The following is a 14,173-nucleotide window of genomic DNA, read 5'->3' on the forward strand; positions in this document are numbered from 1 at the left end:
TTCATTGTACTATACCGCTATTTCTCTGCCGTATCGGAGCATGATGAGTTGTGGTATGTGTTAAAGGGGCGCTCTTTCGCCCAGGGCACATGAAAACCTGGAGCCAGCCCTCCCCCCCACAACTTTAGCCAAATAACCCCCATTTTTCAGTGCGTAACTTGTATTATGAAGTTAATTAAGGTTGACAAGCTTAAGTAAGAAGAATTGATGCTTTTGGCATTCAAATGGGCACTGTAGGTGTGTTTCCTGTCCTCCTCTCACTGCCGACTTTTATTCCCCATTGACTTACATTGGGTTTCGTGTTTCGGGACGACCCCGACTTTTCCCTATAATCGGACGATCTTGCTCGACCCGACTTTTGGAAAAGTCGGGTTTCACGAAACGAAACTCGACCCTAAAAAACAAAAAGTCGCTCAACTCTAGTAATCAATACTATGGCCTGCGTCATCCTTCAATCTTGGTTGGGGTGAAGGACACAAGGAAAGGTGTGGTTCATGAACATGAGCCTCCAATGACGACTCAGTGCTTTTACTTTTTACAACTGAAGAAGAGGAGGCGATAGAGCTGGAGGCTGAGTCAGCAATGTAAGACAAAACTTTTTCCTGATGCTCTGGCTTTAAAAGCGGTTTGCCAACTCCTAGAAAACTAAGCGTTCGAGGCCTTATGTAGCCAGACGATGACGCAGGCTCAACACCTCCTGCATTCGGTCCTATTTTGCTCTTGCCACTACCATCAGATCCACCACCAACACCATCATTACCAGCTGCCAACCCCCGCCCAATTCCACGGCCTCTTCCACCAGACTTCCTCATTTTTGGTAGAAATGTAGACAAAATCCAACAAACTATATAGTAATGTAAAACAAGGTACAAGGTGTCTATAGGACAGGGGAGATTTTGAATTTCTGCAGACACTTGTGGACACTGGACACTTTTGGATTGTGTGAGGCCCACTGAATATCTGAGCGCTCTGTCACAGGCTCGATGGCAGAGCTGTGACCAAAGTCACTAGAGGATAAGGGAGATTTTTAACTTTTGCACACACTTGTGGACACTGGACACTTATGGATTGTGTGAGGCCCACTGAATATCTGAGCGCTCTGTCACAGGCTCGATGGCAGAGCTGTGACCAAAGTCACTAGAGGATAAGGGAGATTTTTAACTTCTGCACACACTTGTGGACACTGGACACTTATGGATTGTGTGAGGCCCACTGAATATCTGAGCGCTCTGTCACAGGCTCGATGGCAGAGCTGTGACCAAAGTCACTAGAGGATAAGGGAGATTTTGAATTTGTGCACACACTTGTGGACACTGGACACTTATGGATTGTGTGAGGCCCACTGAATATCTGAGAGCTCTGTCACAGGCTCGATGGCAGAGCTGTGACCAAAGTCACTAGAGGATAAGGGAGATTTTGAATTTCTGCACACACTTGTGGACACTGGACACTTATGGATTGTGTGAGGCCCACTGAATATCTGAGCGCTCTGTCACAGGCTCGATGGCAGAGCTGTGACCAAAGTCACTAGAGGATAAGGGAGATTTTTAATTTCTGCACACACTTGTGGACACTGGACACTTATGGATTGTGTGAGGCCCACTGAATATCTGAGCGCTCTGTCACAGGCTCGATGGCAGAGTTGTGACCAAAGTGACTAGAGGATAAGGGAGATTTTTAATTTCTGCACACACTTGTGGACACTGGACACATGGATTGTGTGAGGCCCACTGAATATCTGAGCGCTCTGTCACAGGCTCGATGGCAGAGCTGTGACCAAAGTCACTAGAGGATAAGGGAGATTTTGAATTTGTGCACACACTTGTGGACACTGGACACTTATGGATTGTGTGAGGCCCACTGAATATCTGAGCGCTCTGTCACAGGCTCGATGGCAGAGCTGTGACCAAAGTCACTAGAGGATAAGGGAGATTTTTAATTTCTGCACACACTTGTGGACACTGGACACTTATGGATTGTGTGAGGCCCACTGAATATCTGAGCGCTATGTCACAGGCAGAAATTGGCTAGTGTATTACAAACTACAAGGTGTATGTAGAATTGGGCAGAATAGGAATCTCCCTAGAGTGCAGGTCTGTAAGAACGGAACATGTCCTCGACTTATTCTCACAGAGTGACACACAGATAGCTTCACTGTGGCTGTGATAACAGCCGTTACACGGTACTGTGTGAGGAGCGTACACCGCTGTATGGTGTGAAAAAATGCATGCTCAGTACCTCAGCAGGACAAAAAAAAAAAATTGGGATTGCTTTTAAAAAAGCAGTTTGCGGAGCAGTGGGTAAACAGCAATGCAGGAATGTCAGGAAGCCTTAGAAGGCAGCCCAACAACCAACACCACTGATACACCACTATATAGCCTCCCCTTGCACTGCACAGTGACTGGTGTGTTGTACAGGCAAAATCACTAGCAGCAGAAGCAGTTTTTTTTTCTTCTTCTCAGCAGGACAAAAAAAAAATTGGGATTGCTTTTAAAAAAGCAGTTTGCGGAGCAGTGGGTAAACAGCAATGCAGGAATGTCAGGAAGCCTTAGAAGGCAGCCCAACAACTAACACCACTGATACACCACTATATAGCCTCCCCTTGCACTGCACAGTGACTGGTGTGTTGTACAGGCAAAATCGCTAGCAGCAGAAGCAGTTTTTTTTTCTTCTTCGCAGCAGGACAAAAAAAAAAATTGGGATTGCTTTTAAAAAAGCAGTTTGCGGAGCAGTGGGTAAACAGCAATGCAGGAATGTCAGGAAGCCTTAGAAGGCAGCCCAACAACCAACACCACTGATACACCACTATATAGCCTCCCCTTGCACTGCACAGTGACTGGTGTGTTGTACAGGCAAAATCGCTAGCAGCAGAAGCAGTTTTTGGTGTCTTCTTCCCTGCCTAACGCTCTCCCTACAAAATCAGCAGCAGCAGAAGCTCTCTCTATTCTGAGATCAGCATGAGTAACATGGCGGTCGGCGTGCACGCCCTTTTATACCCCCTGTGACGCCCACCAAAGCAAGCCAATCACTTGCATGCCCTTCTGAAAGATGGTGGTGACCCGTGCCTATGTCATCACGTTGCCCACAGTGTCCATGGATCCTGATTGGCTGAAAAAGAGCGCAAAACAAACTTTTGAAACGCGACTTTGGCGCGTAAGTCGCCGACCTCGTGGCCGACCTCATCCTAGGGTCGGGTTTCGTTTCATGAAACCCGACTTTGCCAAAAGTCGGCGACTTTTGAAATTTTTCGACCCGTTTCGCTCAACTCTACTCTCATGTCTTCGCAGCACATCCAGATTCATTACAACAGCTTGTTCGTTACATGTTACTTCATCTTTCTCTGCACTCCTCTCCCTGTCACACTGCACGATCCAGGGTCGGACTGTTTCCAACGGCTCCTCAGCGTCCTCCCTGGCCAGCCTCACTGCATATGGGTGTTCTCTCAGCCGTTTTGCCCCAGATATGAGGGCATCAGCCCAAGCGATGACCTGCTACATGCTGAGCAACCTGACCTGTTGTGCTGTGGTGACTTTTCCTGTAGCCCAAGTTCCTGTATCTGCTGCTGCTGTAACTGTAGCTGTGCTGGACCACTGACTCTGGATGCCTAGACTTCTCGTTAAACATTGCAGGGTGCTGAGTAGCTAGGGCCTTTAGCCCACCCGAGCACTTTGGGCTACCTAGCCCCTTCTCAATCTAACACCTCCTATATTAACTATTTACACTGTCTATAACACTGAGGTGTCACATATCCCATCTAGTGGCTTATTACGGCACTGTACTTTCCCTATTCGACACCGTAGATAAATATATACACATTATACAACTAGCTGAAGAACACGGCGCTGCCCGGGCATAGTAACTAACTGTGGTTAGTTATAGCAAATTATAATTATCCTCCATCCCATAGTCCCGTGCCAATATACCCATCATACATATCCACGATCCCATAGGCCCGTGCCCATATACCCATCATACATATCCTCCATCCCATAGTCGAGTGCCCATATACCCATCACACATCCTCCATCCCATAGTCCCATGCCCATATACCCATCACACATCCTCCATCCCATAGTCCCATGCCCATATACCAATCATACATATTCGCCATCCCATAGTCAAGTGCCCATATACCCATCACACATCCTTCATCTCATAGTCCCATGCCCACATACCCATCATATATATCCTCCATCCCATAGTCGAGTGCCCATATACCCATCACACATCCTTCATCTCATGGTCCCATGCCCACGTACCCATCATACATACAGTTGTGGCCAAAAGTATTGACACCCCTGCAGCTCTGTCAGATAATACTCAGTTTCTTCCTGAAAATGATTGCAAACACAAATTCTTTGGTATTATTATCTTCATTTAATTTGTTTTAAATTAAAAAACACAAAAAGAATTGTCCTAAAGGGGTCAGACACACCAGAACAGCAGTATAACTGACAGAGAATGCTAGTTTGGAGTGAGTATAAATACCCCTCCCAGATCCAAAGAGAGGCCGGTAAAAGTTAACCCTGTGAGAACAGGACATTAACCATGTCCTAACCATGACAGGAAATAGTGCTGCTTTTACACCCCCTTACATCATGACGGCTTTTTTTTGCGCAATTTTTTTTTCAGGTTGCATTTTTTTCATCATTGTGGGTTTAATTACCTTAGTTTGAATTTTAATACTTTTATGGTAGTGGAAAAAAATAGCAATTGAGACACTATTTTTTAAAACTTTTTTTCCTATGCTATATTCAATTTTGTAATGATTGCAGCAGTACCATGTATGAAGTTTTTATTTTACTGTTTAATTTTGTTTTATATCCTTAAATACTTAACCCTCCTTCATTCCATGGCCATTTTTTGTTCTCTTTTCCAAGAACCATAACGTTTTTATATTTCCAGCAATATCCATGTGAGGGCTTGTTTTTTGCTGGACAAGTTGTACTTTTGAATGAAACCATTAATTTAACCATGTATGTGTGTATGTCCGGGATTGGCATCCGCACCGTCGCAGCTACAGCCACAAAATTTGGCACAGTCACACGTCTGGACCCCGAGAGCGTCCTAGGCTATGTTGTGAGGCAAAATTTTAACCCCGCGCGTTCCAATTCACCAAACAATTTTGCCCCTATCTACATAATGGGGAAAAAGTGTGTGTGTATCAAGCCCCGCCCCTCATTATGATGTCATAATGGTTGCCATGGCGACGCTGATGTCATCATAGGTTGCAAGCCCTGCCGCTCATTATGATGTCATAATGGTTGACTATGGGAAAGGAGGATGTGTGATGGGTATATGGGCACGGGCCTATGGGATGGTGGATATGTATGATGGGTATATGGGCACGGGACTATGGGATGGAGGATATGTATGATGGGTATATGGGCACTGGACTATGGGATAGAGGATATGTATGATGGGTATATTAGCATGGAACTATGGGATGGAGGATAATTATTTGTTATAACTAACCACAGTTAGTTACTATGCCTGGGCAGCGCCGGGCTCTTCAGCTAGTTATTATATATAACTAAAAAAAGGGCAGCACTACCAAAATTATACAATTGGTGCAGAACCTATTTAGCAGTGTCCAAACAACCGAATGAATAAATCAAGAAAAATAGGCAGCACTCCAAATTAAATGTGAAAAAAGTGGATACTTTACTGATCCTCAGGTGGCGACGTTTTGACGGTGACCCGTCTTTATCAAGTGCTTGAAGAGCCCGGCGCTGCCCGGGCATAATAACTAACTTAGGTTAGTTATAACAAATTATAATTATCCTCCATCCCATAGTCCTGTACCCATATACCCATCATATATATCCACCATCCTGTAGGCCCATGCCCATATACCCATCATGCATATTCTCATCCCATAGTCGAGTGCCCATATACCCATCACACATCCTCCATCCCATAGTCCCATGCCCATATACCCATCATACATATTCTCCATCCCATAGTCCCATGCCCATATACCCATCATACATATTCGCCATATTCGTCATCCCATAGTCGAGTGCCCATATACCCATCACACATCCTTCATCTCATACTCCCATGCCCATAAACCCATCATACATATCCTCCATCCCATAGTCGATTGCCCATATACCCATCACACATCCTCCATCCCATAGTCCCATGCCCATATACCCATCATACATATCCTCTATCCCATAGTCCCGTGCCCATATACCCATCACACATATTCGTCATCCCATGGTCGAGTGCCCATATACCCATCACACATCCTTCATCTCATAGTCCCATGCCCATATACCCATCATACATATCCTCCATCCCATAGTCCCGTGCCCATATACCCGTCATACATATCCTCCATCCCATAGTCCAGTGCCCATATACCCATCACACAGCCTCCATCCCATAGTCAATAGTCAGTATTTTTTTTTAAATGTTTTACTTTATTTAATAGTCCCCTTATGAAACTTGAAGCTGTGATCATCTTATTGCCTGTGCTACATATAGCAGGGCTTCAGCACTATGTATGGCAGAAATGATGATCTCCTATGAACGCCAGCCGCGAGCTAGTGTATTTAGTGAAATGATTTTCTTTCTACTTCTGGTTTATGCCCCCAACAGTGTTCAGTGGAACCTTCCGTAGTTTACAAATTCTTCTGTAACTAATGCCAGGAGTATGTTTTAAATCCATAAGGTTGACAAGGTCTTGAGATAGCTCACAGGTTTTACCCATCGTGAGATATTTCTTGTGTAGTGCCTTGGCAATAATACATCTTTTTGTAGGCCATCAGTTGAACCAGCTGATATTATTTTTCTCTAAGTGACAGATTTGCTTTCTAATTACTGATAGGTTTCAACTGTTGTCATGACTTTCCATGACTTTTTACAGTTCTGTTGTCATGTGTTTAATACTTTTTCGCTGTGTCATTTCTCATTATTGCACACAACTTAATTTATGGACATCTCGTTGCCTGTGTGGATTAGATGGGTTGTCAGACATCTGGTGAGAATTGCATTTCAGTCAATGGGTTATGTTTCTCCTTGTGGAGAATGACATGTCAAGCCTGACATGCCAAGATGAGGAGACTTTTAAACCTCAATGCTCCTCTGAGAGATATGCAAATTGTCTCTTCAGAGAGGAAGAAGATTAAAACTCTTGTGCCAAAAGCAGTACCCTGAAACAGTGTCTGCAAATTGAGATCTTAGTTTTGACTTTTAACCTAAGTCATTTGACAAGGCTTGTTAAAGAGTCGATATTGACTTCTAGGATTGCTGCTTCCTATAGGTGGCACTAGAGTTCTAGTCCTCTTCTTCTCTGAAAAGACAATTTTCATGTCAATAGCACGTTTGTCTTACACAAATTGAATACAATAAAGGTTAACTAAACCGACTTACTAGAAAAAACTTTCATACAAAATCACTTTATTAAGTACTAGCTAAAAAACTTTCTTTGATACACATAACAATAATGCAATTCTCCCTTCTGTATAGGCCCATACCTCACTATAGTGAGCTAATAATGCTAGCAAAATAGAAAAAATTCAAAAGACATTTTGAAAAAAACAATCTCGAAGCAGTCGTAATTTACCAAGATAAATAGCTGGTCGGAGAAAACATCTCCACTAAAGATGTATACTACAGAGGTGCTAATGCTAGAAAAAGCCTCATCAATATAAAAAAAAAACACCTATAAAAGTGCTAAAGGTGCTACAATAAATGCCTGTCTCAGTAAGATGCAAATTGCCTCTTCAGAAAGAAAGATGATATGCAGAAAGAGTGAGCTGACCCTAGAATATATCCTGTCTGATGGCCTACCTAGATGCAGAGGTTGGCACCCTAAGATATTCGAGACTGGCGCCCCCGCTTGTCTGACGGCTGTCCCTTCTCTCCTACACCGCCCTATAAGACGTAAAGTGAGAAAAAGAGAGCCAGATGGCCTGTATTTTCATCAGATGAATCTTTGAATCGTCATGATAGTGTGTACGTATTTTAACAAAACAAAAAATATGTAGAAAAAGCAGGGAGAGGTAGATCACACACCCCTAATTGTACAACCAGCCATTCATATATTATTTATTGTAGCACCATATCAAAACTCTACTTAGAATATAATGATAAAAGAATTATTTTTCTGAGAGGGTCACACTCAGTGTAAAAAAATTCCACAGATCTTATTGATACAAGATGACCTAATATGACCCAACGATTAACCAATTGGGTAACAGTGCACACATCATATACATGCTAACTGAACCACAGAAATATTCAATAGAACCTGCAGTTCCTCATAAGATTGCACACCTGTGAACCAATTGGATCACAGCAGATAGCCAACACCCAAGCAGTTGGTCATGTTTAATAAATATAATAATCATCCAATTGTATGATGCCACCTAGAAGCAACTGAAACCCATGATCATATCGTCCTTCAAATAGAATAAACATATAGGCAGCCTCATGTAATGGAATGTGTTCCACTGCCACATCATTCTCTCCTGGTGAACCCGCAGAAGGGGGAAACGCATCGAGAGTGAAAGTGTTTGTACCTCAGAAAGATTACATGACCATGGGTTTCAGCTGTTCACATTTGGCACCATATGCACGATAAGTATTATATGCAGTAAAGCATGAATAAGTGCTGTCTTAGAAAACCTGCTGTAGTTTTTGGCACACAGGTGTGTAATATACTAATAAGATTGTTGCATGAATGACTACAGAATTTATCTTTGTTACTGCCTGTCTTTTGATGGTGTCTTGATTATGTGGAGATTATTTTCTGTTACCATACTGGCTTTCTGTCTATATGTTTATTCTATTTGAAGGACCATATGATCATGAATTTCAGTTGTTTAATACTTATTTTACCTGCAGTATGCAAACCTTTGCTTTAAGTATCTGGTGTGACCCCTTGTGCAGCAATAACTGCATATAAATAATTCCAGTGATTGTTGATTAGTCCTTTACATCGGTTTGATGGAATTTTATCTCTTGGCATAAAAGCTTCACCACTGTTATGTTAGTTTTCTCCCATGAATTGCTTCAGGTCCTTCTACAACATTTCTATAGGATTACATTCAAGACTTTGCCTTGGCCATCCCTAAACTTTTAACGTCTTCTGTAAGTATTCTTTTGTAGAACGACTTGTGGCTTTGGGTATTTGTGCCACTGCAAGAACCACGTTCTCTTCAAATTCTGCTCATGGACAGATGTCCTGACATTTTCCTTTAGAATTTACTGATTAAAATTCCTAATTTATTTTTCAATCAATGATAACTTCGTCCTGTCCGAGATGCAAAAAAACAGGCCCAAATCATGATACTACCACCACAGATGGTATGAGATTTCTATACTGTAAAGTAGTGTTTTGTATTCGCCACACAGAACTCTTCATACTTAAACCAATAAACTCTATCTTAAGGGGGTTTTACACATAGCGATATCGCTAGCAATATCGCTAAAGCGTCACCGATTTTGTGACGCAGCAGCGATATTGCTAGCGATATTGCTATGTGTGATACTTACCTCCGATCGGCTCCCCCGCTGTCTGACGCTGATCGAGTGAGATCGTGCAGGTCCATTTCTCATCGGGCGCTTCCTGCTGGGCTTCCTGCTGGCGCTGACGAGCGACACGTGGACGCGGTCGGAGGACGTCATGGTCGCCGCGTCTGAAAGGTAAGTAACGACCGCCGTATCGCTGCTATGTCGCTGTGAGATCTGCCTGTGTGGCAGCTCACTAGCGACCATTTAGCGATGCACCAGCGATCCTGACCGGGTCATATCGTGGTCGGGATCACTGGTGCATCGCTAAATGTAAAGGGGCCTTTAGTCTTATCCATCCACAAAACATTGTGCTAATAGCCACCTGGTGTGTCCTGGTGATCTTTAGCAAACTGCAGAGGGGTGGCAATGTTAATTTTGGAGAGCAATGGCTTTCTTCTTACAATACTGTCATGCAGATTTTAGTTCAGTGTCCTGCTGATGGTGGACTCATAAACAGCATTAGCTATGGTGAGGGAGATGGGACTTTCAGTTGCATAAAGGTTACCTTGGGTTCCTTTGTGACCTTGCAGAGTGTTATGTGCATTGTTCTTAAAGTGATATTTTTAACTTGACCACTCATGAGGAATGTAATAATGGTCCTGAATTTTCTTTCATTTGTACACAATCTCTCTGACGTACATTGGTGGAGTTCAGACTCTATTTAGAGATGGTTTCATAAACTTTTGTAGCCTGATGAGCACCATCATCATTATCTATTCTTTCATCCTCATAACACATGTTTGAGAAAGATTTCTGAAGTACAGACTTATAGTTCCATTCTTTAAATAAAACAGGTCACCCACTCCCACTCATTGTTGTCCTATTTATTGAAAGCATCAAAATCTCATTTCACCTTCAAATTATCTGCTATTCTGAAAAGTTGCAACTATAGCCACTCAAAGACTTGTTATTGAATTGTCCTTATTTGGTTATGATCTACTATTATTATTTCATTCAAAATTTGATGTAGTGTTAGATCAGAATTTTGCATGTTTCTACATAAATTTGAAGGGTTCTTAAATGTTCAAAAAACACTGTATGTGTTAATTCTTTGCATTTACAAGCTTGTACTAACTACTGATATCAACTAGATGATGGATTTTGTATTTGGGAAGAGGGATGTAGTTTTTAGTAAAAAAAAAAGTAAATTAAAAATGCTTCTTTACTTATAGTAGAGTTTGATTGAATGTGTATCATGCAATGTTTTTTTTTTTTTTTTTTTACTTCTCCAGATGGAGCTTATAGAACAAGCAGATTGTGAACAGAGCAAACATCAACGCCAGCACTTTAACTTCATACAAACAAAACCAAACCTGTCACCGTCCAAGGAGAACGCTGCTGCTTCTACATGTTCGGTTACTACAGATCCTATCTCATTAGCCCCTGCTAAGGTTCAACTCGCAGAGAAAAGTAAAGTGAGCAGTGAGGAAGAAGACGAAGAAGAGCATCCTGAATCCACCACTTCAGTACTGAGGGCACACAAGACAGTCACAATTAAAAGAAAGGTAACAGATTGCAGAAAATGCATACTTTGTGTATAGTTATTTTTCTGATTTTAGAAATATTTTTTTTGCAGCATTCATTGTTATAAAAGTTACTTTTTTTGCAAAATAAAAAATGAACCACATACCTTTACCGTCCCAAGAGGTGTGACAAGACATGAGAACTAGAGAAAGGACTATTGTTACAAGGTACTGAAATGTTAGTGCATCATTTTAACACCTTCATATAAAAGAAGCTTCAAAGTAGAGAACTTGACTAGTGAAAGAGAAGTTGATATTGATGGAGGACTTCATTGAAGTAAAAGATTGGATTCTTAAGTATTATTTATGATCATTTAAATACAGTTTGAAAATATCTATGTAGTTAATTGGACTTTACATTTTATCCCAGTGTTTTGATTATTTAATTTTCATGAGTGGGTAGTGGAGGTGCATCACTTGACCACATTTCAAAACTTGAACAAAGTCAGAATAACAACAAGTCTTCTTCCACTCCGTGGTCTGATGTCCACTGGGGCTTGCACAACCACCTCTTCTTTGTAGCACATTGTCATAGCGGTCTTCCTTGGTCTTAGTGACGCTCACTGACCACACAGGCCTTTGTTCTCCATTGACATCTCCCAACATTCCCAATAGACCCTCACCCACCTGTCATCAAGTCTCAGGACTGTCTTCTCCTGAGCTTCCATTTTCCACCAGTTTTAGGCTCTCTATTTAAAGCCACCACTGCTTTTCTTGCAGCTTTTTGTTCCTGGTTTGGAATCAAACCACTTCTTGGTGCAGGGAACTCCAGCCATCTGGTTATACCAGCTTCAATGTAATATCTCTCTGCTCTGTTTACAGCAAGGCATATTAACTGTACTTCAGCACAACTTTGGATTACAGGTGCCCCTATTTCCTAAGGAGCTATTTTCGCGACTTGTTTTTTCTAGCACTACTATTATTGATGGGTGAAATCATTTTTTCTCTTCTTCAGAAGTGACACAATGCCAGTCACTTACATTCCATGCGACATATGCGCACATTCCTCTTAGGTCACTTATACAGTTAACCCCTTATAGTTCACTAATAGTGAAGATCTAGCACCAGTTTGCATAGTTAACACCAGGGGCTGGCTGGCACTTTTCAGCCTGGGGGGCAATCCCAAGCAGTGGCCCTCCAGTTGCGGTGCTTTTACCCTGCTTATCTCTGGCTGCGGCATTAAAGAAGCAGAGATAACAGGCTTTAAAAACAGGGTGGTACATAGATATGGGAACAGAATGGAGCTAGCTGCATATATATGGAAGCAGAACCAAGCTTACTGCCTACATAGATACTGTAACAGAAGCAAGCTGACTACATAGACACGAGACTGGAACCAAGATTGTTAAGTAGATAAGGAAACGGACTGGAGCTCACTACAGAGATATGGGAACAAAACCAAGCTTACTACAGAGATATGGGAGCAGAACCGAGCTGACTACAGAGATATGGGAGCAGAACCAAGCTGACTACAGAGATATGGGAGCAGAACCGAGCTTACTACAGAGATATGGGAGCAGAACCGAGCTTACTACAGAGATAAGGGCGCAGAACCGAGCTTACTACAGAGATATGGGAGAAGAACCAAGCTTACTATAGAGATATGGGAGCAGAACGGAGCTTACTACAGAGATATGGGAGGAGAAAAGAGCTTACTACAAAGATATGGCAGCAGAACCGAGCTTACTACAAAGATGTGGGAGCAGAACAGAGCTTACTACAAAGATATGGCAGGAGAACCGAGCTTACTACAGAGATATGGGAGCAGAACAGAGCTTACTACAGAGATATGGGAGCAGAACGGAGCTTACTATAGAGCTATGGGAGCAGAAAAGAGCTTACTACAAAGATATGGCAGCAGAACCGAGCTTACTACAGAGATATAGGAGCAGAACAGAGCTTACTACAGAAATATAGGAGCAGAACGGAGCTTACTACAGAGAAATGGGAGCAGAACGGAGCTTACTATAGAGCTATGGGAGCAGAGCCAAGCTTACTACAGAGATATGGGTGCAGAACCGAGCTTACTACAGAGATATGGGAGCAGTACCAAGCTTACTACAGATATATGGGAGCAGAACCGAGCTTACTACAGAGATATGGGAGCAGAACCGAGCTTACTACAGAGATATGGGAGCAGAACCGAGCTGACTACAGAGATATGGGAGCAGAACCGAGCTGACTACAGAGATATGGGAGCAGAACCGAGCTTACTACAGAGATACGGGAGCAGAACCGAGCTTACTACAGAGATAAGGGCGCAGAACCGAGCTTACTACAGAGATACGGGAGCAGAACCAAGCTTACTATAGAGATATGGGAGCAGAACGGAGCTTACTACAGAGATATGGGAGGAGAACCGAGCTTACTACAGAGATATGGGAGCAGAACAGAGCTTACTATAGAGCTATGGGAGCAGAAAAGAGCTTACTACAAAGATATGACAGCAGAACCGAGCTTACTACAGAGATATAGGAGCAGAACAGAGCTTACTACAGAAATATAGGAGCAGAACGGAGCTTGCTACAGAGAAATGGGAGCAGAACGGAGCTTACTATAGAGCTATGGGAGCAGAGCCAAGCTTACTACAGAGATATGGGTGCAGAACCGAGCTTACTACAGAGATATGGGAGCAGTACCAAGCTTACTACAGATATATGGGAGCAGAACCGAGCTTACTACAGAGATATGGGAGCAGAACCGAGCTTACTACAGAGATATGGGAGAAGAACCAAGCTTACTATAGAGATATGGGAGCAGAACCAAGCTTACTATAGAGATATGGGAGCAGAACCGAGCTTACTACAGAGATAAGGGAGCAGAACCAAACTTACTACAGAGATATGGGAGCAGAACCAAGCATACTACAGAAAAATGCATGCGTTTTTTTCCTATACTTTACATGGGTGCGCATACACATGCGTTTGTACGCGTTTGTATTCGCATGCGTTTTTTTGTAGTGTGCGCCCGGGCGCACAAAATACATCCTGTTGCATTTTTTGTGCGCCCGACTTGTCTCAAAAAAACGCATGTGCACGCAATGCGCACAACATTCACCCAAAAAACCATTATAGTCAATGGGTGCCCTGATGTGCGCATGCTAATGCGCACGTCAGCGCAAA

At 42.7% G+C, this 14,173-nt stretch overlaps 1 protein-coding gene across 3 annotated transcripts in view; it reads left to right on the forward strand.

Moving 5' to 3' along the window:
- Nucleotides 1-14,173, forward strand: part of KAT6B (lysine acetyltransferase 6B) — a 695,781-nt gene that overhangs the window by 541,390 nt on the left and 140,218 nt on the right. For all 3 annotated transcript variants that reach the window (XM_073581049.1, XM_073581050.1, XM_073581048.1), the window contains one exon: nt 10,761-11,033. In XM_073581049.1, coding sequence (XP_073437150.1) covers nt 10,761-11,033 — 273 coding nt within the window. The remainder of the gene's footprint in view (nt 1-10,760; nt 11,034-14,173) is intronic.

This window comes from Dendrobates tinctorius, unplaced genomic scaffold (genome assembly GCF_039654945.1).
Source record: "Dendrobates tinctorius isolate UK_male_01 unplaced genomic scaffold, ASM3965494v1 ptg000068l, whole genome shotgun sequence".
Classification (NCBI taxonomy): domain Eukaryota; kingdom Metazoa; phylum Chordata; class Amphibia; order Anura; family Dendrobatidae; genus Dendrobates; species Dendrobates tinctorius.